The 14,174-nt window shown below is 36.4% G+C and overlaps 1 protein-coding gene across 2 annotated transcripts in view; it reads right to left on the reverse strand.

Moving 5' to 3' along the window:
- The window catches only part of epha6 (EPH receptor A6), a 205,255-nt gene that overhangs the window by 5,922 nt on the left and 185,159 nt on the right, over nucleotides 1–14,174 (reverse strand). For both annotated transcript variants that reach the window (XM_023951152.1, XM_020713238.2), the window contains 5 exons: nucleotides 10,795–10,865; nucleotides 9,062–9,187; nucleotides 8,330–8,515; nucleotides 1,298–1,359; nucleotides 746–955 (listed from right to left, as the gene is read on the reverse strand). In XM_023951152.1, the coding sequence (XP_023806920.1) occupies nucleotides 746–955; nucleotides 1,298–1,359; nucleotides 8,330–8,515; nucleotides 9,062–9,187; nucleotides 10,795–10,865 (655 nt within the window). The remainder of the gene's footprint in view (nucleotides 1–745; nucleotides 956–1,297; nucleotides 1,360–8,329; nucleotides 8,516–9,061; nucleotides 9,188–10,794; nucleotides 10,866–14,174) is intronic.

Here is a 14,174-nt window from a genome sequence, read left to right on the forward strand (position 1 = left end):
ATTCTATTTACTCATGGTCTAAAAGTTGAATTTGGCACATTTTGTCATATTTGTACTTTGGCAAATTGCTGACACCTTTTAATGAAAGGTTTGTGAAACCTTGAAATAACTTGTTTCTCTGTTTAATTATATCTTATAAGTCGATTTTTGTGAATTTAGCAGGTGAATTCGCCTATTAATGGGTCTTGGCCTCTTGGCGAAAGTGAATGAATACATAAATAAATAAATAAATAAAATTTTCATAACCAAACCATCTCCCTTTTACTAAATATTGAAAATATAGAAATGTGACTTGGTGCATAAAAATACATTTTTTAAGCTGCTTTTAATGCTCTGTAATCTGTTGCTGTCTTTTAGTTTTCTTTCATAAACAAGTTTTTTTTTAATAAAAAAAAAGGAATACTCATCTCAAGTAGGCACTTTTAGAAACGTCTTTAGTCTACTATCTATACAATTGAGAATTAAAGCTGTCATCAGGCTGACAGTTTAAAAAGTGGTCTAAAATCTTCCTGAACCCTTGTGCTATCTTAGATGACCCCACCCTTACTTTGAAGTGCTCTCACTACCATGACAAAGGTGGATAAAGGTGGAAAGATTTCATGTAATCCATGGACACCAGTGAAGATCACAAATCATTGAAGAAAAAAGGTTCAGCGCACTGTCTAGTGGGTCTAGATGACCCAACTCCCAATGTTAAAGTGCCTAGGATAGCACAAGGGTTAAGTGACAGCGTGTTGAGGTGTACCGTTGTGGTGTACGCAGCCTCCGGGTCGTCCTCTAGCACTCGGGACAAGCCAAAGTCGGAGACTTTACACACCAAGTTGCTGTTTACCAGGATGTTTCGAGCTGCCAGATCTCGGTGAACGTAACCCATGTCGGACAAATACTTCATGCCTGAGGCGATGCCCCGCAGCATCCCAACCAGCTGGATGACCGTGAAGTGACCATCGTGTTGCTAACAGCAGTAAAAAAAAGAAAAAAAGTAAGCAAGGACAGAAGTGTTATGGACATTCAGAGAAAATGTTGCATGAGGCTTAGTAGTTCTGGCAGAGAAAACAGTTAAGCTCAGAATCATGCAGGCGGTAAAATAAAATACACACACAAAATAAAAAAGACATTTGTGGCAGTATACACATATTAGCTTTTGCACCAGTTGTAAGTCATAAAAGTGAACTAGGGGTATCTTCTGTCCTCAAGCTGATACAACAATCTAAAAGAAGAGACACGTCAAGTTACTAAACCTTTTTCACTGCTGAGGCCACAATCAGGAGGACATAATCTTACATTTGACACTTACTCTCAGAAAAGAGTCAAGGGATCCATTTTCCATGTACTCCACGACGATCATCACAGGGCGACCTGCAGGCACAAGAACCATAATGCAGTCATTAAATGGATTATAAAGTGATACACATTCATTCAGTTATTGCGTTTGCAACAATAATAAAGCATAAGACAATAGAGAAGAAAACTAAATAGAGGAAGATTTATAATTATAAAACTATCATATAAAGATAACGTTATAATCTCTGATGATCAACAAAGACAACATCTACAGCTGGGGAGATGGCTGCCTGTGGCGCACACACAAATATGTCTGAGCACAAAAAGTCAAGTATACAGGAGAGAAAATGTGTCTATGCGTGGGTAGAATAGTCAGAATAGTCAGTTTGGAGAAAGGAAAATGTCAGACAGACCAAGGAGCCCCAGATTGTTGGGAGCTGATTGAAACATCAAGTGAAGATGCTTGTTTCATCAAAGCTTTCCTCTTCAGCATGTCAAACCTGCCACATGAGGCCTGCCTGATTCACATTCAGATACAAAGATAGCAACAAGTGACGATTTTCCTGTAGATGATCCATCTGTTGTTACAGATTATCAGCCAAGAGTTTGGTTTTCAGATCAACTAAATAGAATTTTTGCTTCCTTTTTCTGTTTGATGCTGCTTTAATTCAAATATTTAATTTATTGGATTTAAATAGATGTTTTCATTGATTATTCATTGAACTGGGATGGATGTTGTCTTCATTTTGATGCTGCTTAAAAGAAATTGGTACACTTTGAGAAATTCCTTCTTACGTTTGTCGAACAGAACGAAAAAAGACATAAAAACGTTCAGGAGTTAAGGATCTGTGGAATGGAAATGCCATTAGGTATTTTAAATGGACAGAGAGGTTGTAAATGTTTCTAATGATTGTTACAATTATATTAAAGATTAAAATTTAAAAGAGGAAATTTATAGCGGTTTTATTTTCCACAATACAAGCAAAAGAATAAGATGGAAAAAAACAGAAACGTTTTACGCAAGAATTTTTTTTGTTCAGTATGTGAATCACTTGTTTTGTGATGCCATGATATAAAGTAAGGGTCTGCAACGTGAGGCTTTGGAGCCACATGTGGGTCTTCTTACCCTCCATTGAGGCTCTCTGTTTTTTTGTTTTTTTTAAAAGGCTAGCTAACCAGCTGCAATATATCTATAAATGGATCCATCCGAGTCAGTCAGACATCCTCTGGTTAGATAGTGAAAAAGAATTGTGCAAAGAACTCCAAATCTCAGACATCCCATTTCTAAGTCAATCTATCAAGAGTCATCCATGTTATTAAGTAATAACAATAGCTTATACTCCTAATGCCTGGTGGAAATTTTATGAAATTATAAACTCAAATCTATCTGTATCTTATTCTACACCAATTGGGAATAATCCAGATTTTTTTAAGCAATAAAAAAAACAATCAATCTACACACCTGGGCTAACAAGGGTATTACACATCTCAAACATTTTTAATTCCAGTGGTCCAAAACCATTTTCTTATTTTATCAAGGAATACGGCATCAGGAACAATTTTTAGAATATCTACAACTTAAATCTTCAATCGAAGCTAAAATCTCTGCGACTACAATAAATCTAGATTTCCCACCTGCAGTAACAGATTTAATAAAAATAACCTCAAGAAGGAAACTTCTCTCAAAAATATATAAAATAATCATATTCTCAAATGAGTCTTTATCACTTCCCAAAACAAAGTGGGAAAACGATCTTTCTACTGCTGGTAACATTGAGTTCTGGGCTCAAATATGTACAAACGTCCATATTATGACAAAAAAACACTAATTTACAACTCATACAATACAAAACCCTCCATAGAATTCACTCCACAAGAGAGAAAATGTCAAGAATGGGATTTGATTCAGAGATCTGCCCATTTTGCATTCAAAATATCCCTAACACATATAAACACACATCTTGGGACTGTACACCCCTTAAAGAATTTTGGGAAGAAATTACCCAAACTTTATCTACTTTCTTGTCCTGCCTCATCCTTTAACACCTTCACTGTGTCTTTTAGAAGACCTTTCAGAACTATCACATTTGAATATTGACCCGTCTAAGAATACATTTATTCTTGTAGCATTAACAATTGCTAAAAACAAGCTTCATGAGATGGAAATCAAAGAACACTAAAAACCCTTTCCATATGGAAAAATGTGTTTCTTGAATACATTTCTTTAGCCAGTTCATTACCTTCTCCCACCGACACGACTGAACCACTATCTGTATGGTCAGCTTTCATTGAGTTCCTAAACAAACATGTATCCCTAAATATGTATAGTTAGCAGAATGCATGATGGTTAGTTCAAGCTTGTGGAGGAAATTCACTCTCATTGTCCTTATATCAAACACACACACACACACACGCACGCACATGCACACACACTTTTTCTTATTTTATTTTTATTTCATTTTCTTTTTTTGTTTTTTTCTTTTTTTTACCTCCTGTTTTTGTGTGTTAGTATTGGTAGTTGTCTTTGTTTGTCAAATCTGTTTTTCCAGTGAATTTTCATTTGTTTGCTGTTGCCTTTGTTTTTTTGTTGTCTAACTTAAATAATAAAAAAGGCTAACAATTTGAATAAATAATGTTTTTTGTTTTTATTTTAGTTAAATCGTTTTTTGTTAGGTTTTACCATTTGTCATATTAGATCTTTAACATGTCTGATAAATGAGTAAAATGATGTTAAAAGTTTTAATCTATTGTAAGAATTTTTTAAAGCTGGGTTTTCTGCTGTAAAACAATAATAAAAAATGGATTCTGCACTAATGTTGTCACATTCAACAGTAAAAGAAAAAAACGGATGATGGTGCACTAAAGTTGTAATGATAGAAAATGTCATGTTTGACTTTTTTCCATTTTTAATTTAAGTTAATCTTCTGTAGCAGGAGGATCTGATTTGGCACAGGATGTATTTTATTTAACCCTTGTTCTATCCTTGGCACTTTAACGTTGGGAGTTGGGTCATCTAGACCCACTAGACGGTGTGCTGAGCCTTTTTTCTTCAATGATTTGTGATCTTCACTGGTATCCATGGATTTCATGAAATCTTTCCACCTTTATCCACCTTTGTCATGGTAGGGAGAACACGTCAATGTAAGGGTGGGGTCATCTAAGGTAGCACAAGGGTTAAAAAGGAACAAGTATATACTGCTGGCAAAAGTAAAGACATTCAAATAGTTGTATGTATATAAAAATCTTAAGTCCTGTAATTTAATTATTGTAAATATTTGAAGGCAATATTTGATAAATGGCCACAAAAACATAAATAAAGTGTATTTTTCTAAAATGGTGAGGCTGAACTTAGTGGCTCTTGCTAGGTTTTGGCCAGTAAGAAACTGGACTCTTAGTATTAAAATGTTGCAGGTCTTTGATAAAGGGTACAATTAATGTAAAGTGTAATGATATAGTCACATTTTACAAACAATTTACACAAACGTAAAAAAAAAAAAACCTGTAAAAACAATGATTACATTTATAGGACTTAATGCTTTTTTAGAGCTTCTACCATAATATTTTAAGGAACAGATGGTGTGAGAAAACCCACTTTTATTCCATCTTTCCTACAGTTTCTGAGACCGTACCAGATGGTTCCACAAAGTCAGACATAAGGTGATATGTCTAAAATAAAAAGTTTTTTGGGATGTTTGGATAAAAAGTATTTGAATAAAAAAAGATACCTGAATGTTTTTTTTATTTTCTACATTACACTTTGTCTTACTGACATTTTTTTTAAACACATCAGACTGGTTTAAGGACAATGTTCACCTTCAATAGTCACAAAAATGTGTCACCACAACTTTAAAGGATAAAAACGACGTCTGGTTCATTCAATGCTCCAGGGTGTTGATTTCCTCACAGTTTTCTTTGACCAAATCCAAAATCAATTTTATTCCTAAAGTCTTTTAATTTCTAACATCTGGTACTGTCCAAAACACAACATAATTATAAAAACAGATGGCGCGAGTGCGGTGGCTCGAGCAGCGATGTTTCCATGCTCCGGTAGACTGACACATCCACGTCTTCTTCCAATTCATGTTCTCAGCGTGTAATTATTTTTACTTAGAAGGACTCATTTTAATGTTTGGAAACAGGCAAATGGACATTCAGTGTGGCGATGAATCTCCATCCTTTTCCTTTTCCATGTAACGTGGCACTCACACAGACATGAAATGATTTGATCAAGCTCGGCTTTCCCTGAGTTAATTGGAGGGATCCGAAAACAACGTGCAGCTCTGTTGTGCAGCACTTGAGCAGAAACAAACCCACCTGTTTACCACAAACTAATGTGTCACCTGCTCTTTTCTTTTTTTTTTGCAGTACAGGTATGGCAGTCAGTCACACCACAATAGTTTCCATAATTAGTCTCTGAAGAGCAACAACAGATGGAGAGAGCGATAGATTAAAATTGAAGAAAAGACAAACGGGGAAGGCAGGCTGGGAGAAGATTCTCAGAATAAACACAGTATGAAGCCCAACTGTCAAACACACATGGCTTTTGATTGCTTGATTTGATGTGTACACAAACACACTGTGCACATGCGTGTGTGTTCCTCAAGCAGCAAAGAGAAACAGTTTTCTCCAATATTTTATTTTCCTGTTTTTAAAAAAAAATCTGTCTGCTTCTTTTAAGCAACTTTGGCTACATTGAAATATATAAATACGTATATTTAAACTTAATTCCAGTCTTTTTAAATTATTTCTTTTTATCGACCGAAACATCCAAGTCCCTGAGTGACCGCCAGTACAAGTATGAATACATTTAGCTGTGGTTAATTTTACACTGACTGCTTTCAGATACAATAGATATTCGGAAAAGCAAGTAAAGAGTTTAGAATAGAACCACAGCTGTGTTTGTGGCCACGCTTCATATTCCCTGTCCTGTTCCTGTGAAGGGTCGCCAGGGGTGCTCCTCTTCAAGTGTCCATTTCTGTGGAGGTTCGTCGGGGCCGCCCCTTCTTTAAGTGTCTATTCCTGAGAAAGGTTGCCGTTGTCCCTGAGGATGACTGCTGTTCATTCCTCCTTGGCCATGTTTCATGGTCTAGAGGAGGGTCACTGGGGCCTCTCCCCTTCATGATTCTTGTCCCATAAGCCTTGTGCTATCCTAGGCACTTTACCATTGGGAGTTGGGTCATCTAGACCCACTAGACAGTGCGCTGAACCTTTTTTCTTCAATGATTTGTGATCTTCTTTAAGATAGCACAAGGGTTACGAGAGTCATTGGGACTTCCTGAGGAGGGATTCTCTGATTCCCCTCACATCTCTTTGGCTGCAGGAACTTGAACTGTTTTCTGGTTTAGCTTTTGTTTTGTTTGTCCTGTAGGTTCTATTTTTAAAAGTGTTGTGTTGGGTTTGGGCATCTGGGATCTGCCCTTTTGGGGAGGGGTCCTGTGAGGATTCTGTGGGTGTGTTTGTTCTTTTCATTTTTGGTCATGTTTTAAACTGCCTTTGTCAGGTCATCTGCTCTCCATCTGCTTTGCTACCTTTTTGTTTCTCCATGTCATGCTTATTACATTTTTCAGTTTCTGCCACAAAGCTTGGTCTCTTGCAAACTTGTCAGACACCACCAGTCTATGAGGCGTTATAAATCAGAAAAGTAAAATATCGAAAGGAAATATCTACAAAAGCCCTCCTTCCTGCAGCAAGCTATTAAAGTCTCTGACTGAAGGAGAATTTACAAAACTTACTTTCATTTTTCCATTGAGTTTGAATAAAACAGAATTTCTATTTTTAAGTATTTCCGATTTTAAATCAACAAAGAAAAAAAAATCATAATTTTTGTGGTAAAATTGAAGTTTTTTTTAAACATTTTTAAAGGAAAACCAAGAAACGAGTGGAGCCAGTACTTGCAGATTTAATTTCTTGTATTTGTCGACACAAAAATGCATTTGGATTTTGCTAGGCAGAGGTTGAGAAAAGATCATTTAGCCTTTAAAGCTGTGGTAACATATTAATGTGTGTTATTAAGTCTGCATATACCCACTATTCAAAATGGCTCTTTTACAAAAATAGACTGCTAAGACTAAGTTTAGGATAAAGAACTATTTAAAGTGGAAAATGTTTTCTTCCTTTTGCACTGAGTCTCATTTGGAATACTGAAGTGGATGTGCCAAAAATTAAAACTTAATAAAATATTTGAAACATTCTTCTTCTCAATCCGTTTTATCCCTTTCTGGGTCACAGGGCTGCTGGGGCCTATCCTGGCCACTCTTGGGCGAAAGCAGGGGACATCCTGGACAGGTCGCCAGTCAGTCGCAGGGCCAAAAATCACACACCCATGCACTCTCACATTCACACCTATGGACAATTTAGAGAAACCAATTAACCTATGAAGAACTTAAAAAAAAAGCAAACAAATTCAGCAGGTTGTTTGACTGGTCATATTGTCAGCAGCCAATAAATCACAGATTTTAAAAACTAAATAAATCATGTGAGACAGAATTGTTTAGGAGGAATTTTATGCCACCTCACCCTGATACACCAGCAAAACCTTATTTAAACAAACATACTGTTGATTGTCATATTGGGAGCTTTGACACTTTCGTGACCTTTATTTTATGAGTCTCTTGTAGAAAAGTGAGGAGTGTTCTCCATCTGCTTTCGGAGTCTTCACAAGGCACATGATTAACATTCACAGAGATGTCTCAGCTTTTACACTGCTTGTAAAGGCAACCATATGTTGCACCGGTGATCCCAGGATGACAGAGCTCGTTAACAATCCACACTTTCTCTGTCACGTACAAACAAAAGATTTAAAAACATGCTTTCCACTTGTGACAGTGGTATGAGACCACAATGATGTACATTGTATTTTATATAAACAGAAGGACACAAAAGAGCATAATAACTTTTCAAAAAAACACATTTTATAGCACCTGACAGTCATTTACCAAAAAGTGCAAAAGCACGTTCTCCACTGGACTCCATCTGGTCAGCAGTAGTTCAATTCCACATGGATTTATAAAATTATTATGAATTAAATTCAGTCAAGACCCCTTACTTTTTGTAACAACGCCCTCCAGCCGGATGATGTTGGGGTGGTCAAACTGCCCCATTATGGATGCTTCGCGCAGGAAGTCCCGCCGCTGGCGCTCAACATAACCTCCTTTCAGGGTCTTTATTGCCACGGCAATTTCCTTCTTCCCCGGTGACCTCAGGCGTCCACTGCACACCTCCCCGAATTCACCTGCCAAAAACAGGGCCTCACTTAAAGGGGCATTACACTCATTTAAATGTCTAGCTTTCGTCAACATAGCTTGAATCAACACTGAACGCTTTACAGTATCACTTATTTTGTCATTTGCATGAGATGAAAGAGTCCACAAACACAAATGTGAACAAAGTGCTCACTATCAGCAGATAGATCATCAGACCACCTGAGGGCAGTGTTGTGATTCACATCCATTCAAATGTCTTGTCTGATTAGATAAACTTCATCATTTTTTAATAAAAAACTAAAATGTATTCCAACACTTTCTTTTTTTCTCTTAACTTATCAAACAAAATGTGGTGAGAAAAACAGTAGTCAAGTACTGAAAAATGGAAAAAGACGCCCTTTGGAAGGTGTGAAGTGGAGGGTCTTCACTGAAGTGATTTGGACAGAACCAAAGTAAATTTGTTTAATATGCACATTTTAAGTCATAGCTGTCTAGGCAGGCGTGAAAGGCGACGCTCCAGCTCTCAGGTAGACTGCGGAAGTCAGGGAGACATAAGTGCAGCTGTGTGCTTTTACCGGCTCCAATCACTCTCTCAATGTGGATCCTGGATGGGTCAATCTCCTTGGTGAATTCATGCACGGCCTGTGTGGGATCCTCATACGTATCGGGGTCCACATATGTCTTTATCCCGGGAAAAGGTACTGTGGACACAGGGAAAAAAATAAATAAAAATGTTGTATTTTATTTTATTGAATACATGTTAAACTTGAGGTGCTCACCACACACACAGTCCTGTGTGATATGCACAAACACCCTTGCACTCAGTGTTTCTTCTGGAAACGCACAAACTGGCTGCAAATTACCACGCTAATTGTTCGTGAGGTGCCAAATGCCAACTTTCTAAATCCAATCCCTGTCTTTGAATTGCATTACGTTGGCATTTGCTTTTCATTTCAAACATCCTGACCTTTATTTTACTACATTTTGTCTGTAGCAGTGTTTAGACAAAGTGGTTTTTGTTAAATGTATTAATTAGACGACTATTGACAGATTGAAAAACAATGGAAAACTATGGAGATGCTGCTGTGAAGCACATGCTTTTACTCTTCTTTGCATGCAGCGAGTGCTGCAGTTGGTGACTCCCTCCCACATCCCAAGTCCTAACAGCAGTGCATCTGAATCAGACTCATATGTAACATTTGTGTAGCAATGTGTCTTTTGCAGGTGGAGGGGACAGAAGTTCACTCCTCTGTTAAACATATTTCCACTAATTATTTGTCATGAATATAGAAATAGATGCAACTATTAGGGAGTGTAAAATTATGCCATACAGTGCATGTGTCTGCATCCCTTAATTAAATGCTATTGCTGATGCAAGTGGGAGCTGCTAAACAACCTTTTTTTTTAATCAACTCTGATGATAAAAATCACGGTATTATTGGTTCAACAAAACCTCTTAGTGTGGTTTCGACTTTCACCATCTACTTAACTGAGGAGTTTATGATTAACATGATCATGGTCTGGCTATACAGACTCTCGTTCTTATATTGTCTTCATGTCATTGCCTGTTACTGACTTTGTCACGCTCCAAAGCCCTGAAACTGTACAGTCGACACGTACCGCTGTGTCTGTGAGGCAGTTGAGCAGCAGTACAAGGTCTTTAACACATTTCAGCAGCGGCTAAACAACGTCAGTTTTCTAACTGAGGATCAACAAGACAGCAAGTTTTTAATTTAAAGAAGGAAATGATCCAGTTTAATAAATTTAATAATTAATGTTAAAAATTACATTTTTTGGGCCTCTTTTTCACCAATTTTAACTTCATGCTTCCTTTAACTTTTTTATTTTCCACCATGAAAACTCACCATGTGTAAAATTGACATTGAAATAGAAGGAAAGTGATGCAGAAGAAGCAGGTGTGAGAGACAGAAATGGAGAGGAGCCCAGCAAATATACAATTTTTAGATTTGTGTGACATCTCACTTTTTGGTACCGTTTGGTTGAGAAAAAAACAACTTGATGTTTGACATACTTGACAACTGTAAAACAGCGATTTTGCATTCTGCAAAAAAAGTAGAGTGAACTTTGTGAACTTCCAATGCAGAAGCACAGGAGCACAGATAAAGTGATGCTACAACTATTCTGAGAGGACTCTAAAAAATGCATATATAGGAAAAAGATTGTCATAATGATTAGGAGCATATCATCTACAAAACTTCAGAAGTCTCAAACATTCCAAGAATAAAAAAAATGATATTATTGTTACACAAAACAAAAAAGTTTAACTTAAATAATCTGGTTGGCTTACCGCTTCCGTTCAGATAATTAGTCCGTCGTTTTTCCTCTGAGGTGATCTTTGCCTTAAAGTACCACTGACATCTGGAGTACATGGAGAGCAAACAAAATCATCAGATAAAAAAATAAAAAATAAACAAAAAGTAGTTTTTTCATCGAGATTAGCTGTGCGTTAAAGAAGCAAGGTCCAATTTATGGAGGCTGCTTTGAAGAGCACTGCTGAAAGCGGACACAACCAAACTTAAAACCGCAATAGGTGTCTTAATTTATTTTTTCTATGTCTAAATGTCTACCTGTGTTAAACTATGGTGAATATCAAAATGTTTAGTTTAAAGGAAACTATTATTTTGAGAATGAATAAATTCAAATTTAGTTCTATAAAGCCATACAATGAGGAAAGAAGGCTCCAAGGGTCTTCTGTGGATGAGTAAAAGAAGATCTACCGTAGTCTACACCAACAGACCCAACATCACAAAGTTTCATCTGAGAGTTCTGCAAGTCACTTGAGGTTTAAGTTTTAATAGGCAAGATAAACAAATCCACGTAATGAAAGATTACACAACGAACAGTTAATAATTCATCACAGACTTTTCTCTGTATGATCATGCAATACACATGCCCACTGATGCATACTGGAGGTGTCATTTTAACAAGCTCACACCAAAAATGTGTTATTTTGGAGAACAAGAGGAAAAAGTTATGCCACAAACATGCACACATGAAAGAGACGTAAAAATGGCTGATCAGAACTCACGGAGTCCTTTAATTTTTCTGGGGGAAAAAACTCCCTAAAACACTCTGAATACATTTAATTCTTGTCTTTTAGACACGATTCAAAATGAACTATCAGTTAGTAAAAAAACTTCATGAGCCAAATTACATTAACCTGGAGACAAATGGCACTGTCCACTGAAAAATAAAAGGAGACCTAAGGCAGAAATGAAGGTTCAGTTTTCTTTAGAAAGCTACCAAATGGAGCGTGTGCATGCAACAGAAATAAAAGCTTCTTCCAGGAGAGGCTGAGAGCGTGCAAGGTTAGATGACAAATTGTGCAGAAATATTTGACATAACCCAATTTATGAGTCTTTATTATATATGCCTGAGTTATGTCTGCTCTCTACATTTTATCTGATCTAATTCCTGATTTGGTACTTTTTTTATTTATCATGCAACTGCATGAGTTACAATAAAGTTGCAATAAAAAATAAAATGGGAGATAAGTTTTGGACAACAGCTGGTCTATGTTGTTTTAACCTGATTTTGTCTTTTTTCTTGTTTCTTTGTTAAATATATTTGCAATATCTATACTTGCTATGAGACAGACTGCAAGACAATATACTTTAATTATGATACTCCCACAAATTTGGATTACATTTTGCAAATATGATGCTTAAATGAAACGCATTTTCTCTCTGCAGGCATGGAGCACAGAAAGCACACATTTCAGCCATTACCAACTACCTTTTAGTTTTTTATGTGAGTTCCAGCATTTCAATTTTATGTGATTTCCATGTTCTTTTTAGTGGCAACACCTCAAATAATTTTTTTTGCTAAGGCAAAGTTTACATTTCTTCAACTACTTTTTATTTTATTTTAAATTAGGCTTGAGGTCGGGTCCTCCTCTTACCAAACAGTGACAAATAACAATACTTTAAGAATAAAACAAGTTTGGAAAAAAACAAGCAAACACTCTAAACATTTATTCTATGTGTCACCTTAGAGACAACTACATTTATTATATAGTTTCTTGATACAAGACATTAGTGTCTGTTTCACTTAAAAATGTACAGAAATTCAATAATGGAAATGACCTGTCACACTCCATTTCAATATTATTGCAAGATCTTAAAACTTTGAGGTGCTTAAGAACTTTTTTTTGACAAAAATACTTAAACTGCTGTTTTTTTAAACCATAAATCAAGACACTCTTGCTTGCTTTAAAAATTCAAAGAACTTTTCCAGAACCTTCAAGTAAATACGACATAAGTTAAAATAATTTTTTCATGTGACCTTATGGTCACTTTGATTTCCAAACGGGGCATTTAAATGTTGGAACTTGAGCTTTTTTTGAGCACGCTAGCTCTACTGAATTATCGGGAGGGAGGTGGCAGGAAAGGAGGAACTGTTATGCATGAGCAGCGAGATGAAAAATAATAGTATAAAGTGCAAGATGTGCTTTGAGTTCTCAAGGAAGGTTTTTCGCTGATGAATTTTAAAATGTATTTGCAGTAGAGGGCTTAATTAATGACCGTGTGCAGCGGAGACGCTCCCTCCCACAAGTGGTCCCTTAATAAATGTTCTCATATTTCATCATCTTTATATGGACCATAATTCCACGGTTTGTTTCATCCTGTCTGTCAAAAGGCAAATGTAGGCGAGGGACAGAGATTCTTGAATATGACTCTGAAATTTGTGTTCATTGTTACATTAAACTGATTTATTGTGGAAAATGTGAGTAAAGGAAGCATTTAAAGAAGGAAAATAATAAAAAAAATATTTAGAATTTAGTTTGAAAGAAGAAAACTCTCATAGGAGTTTACATTCTGCTGTATGAATAAAAAAAAGCAATGTTTTACAACAGGGTAAAGGAAGCTTTTTGAGTTAAAAGTTGTACATTTCTATTGAAGTTCCTCAAAATGGCACAAAACAGTGCATTGATGCTTGAACAAAAGCCTCCACTGTACAGAAATGTACGATTTTTTACTGCTTTCATATTCACGGCTGCTTTCATATTGTCTCCTAAGAGCTCTGCCCTTCCACACAAAAGACTGAGGCCAGAGGAACTACATTAGTTTTGAGGTCTAAAAAGAATAACGAGGTCTGGCAAAAAGGTTTTGAATGTTTCCCATCTAAAATTAACTCAAAGCACCTTTTGGTAACAACTCAATATACTAGTAAAATAACAGAATTACAATAGCTAACATTCAATTCACATTCTTTATCATCAACTGAAAATGTGTTTCTGTTTCTTTATTTTGGTTGTTGCTAATTTCTAAAAATATAAAAAGAAAAGAAGAAAAAAAGACAATACAAATCCTTCAAAGTTCAAACTGCTCTTGGCAACGCGCATTCAAGCGGCCTCTTCCGAAAAAAAGTTGATGAATATGCGCGATATGCACATTTAAGGCTTCTGCATTCAAAGCTCACGCGTTCAAGCGTAGCTAGCCAAGTTTCTACGACCGTTTTCGGGCTCTGGGAACAAAAAAACAGGGCCGTTAAGCGATGCTCGAATACGCAGCAAAACAGTAAAAGGGCATCCCAAAATGACAAATGTCAGATGCAGCTGAATCTGAAATGCGAGGATCAAACAGCTCTCTTCAACCTGTTTTTGACCACTTACTGTATGAGATGTGCCAGCGTCGCTTCCAGACAGATGATCATTTGCTACATATT

This window comes from Oryzias latipes, chromosome 21 (genome assembly GCF_002234675.1).
Source record: "Oryzias latipes chromosome 21, ASM223467v1".
Taxonomy (NCBI): domain Eukaryota; kingdom Metazoa; phylum Chordata; class Actinopteri; order Beloniformes; family Adrianichthyidae; genus Oryzias; species Oryzias latipes.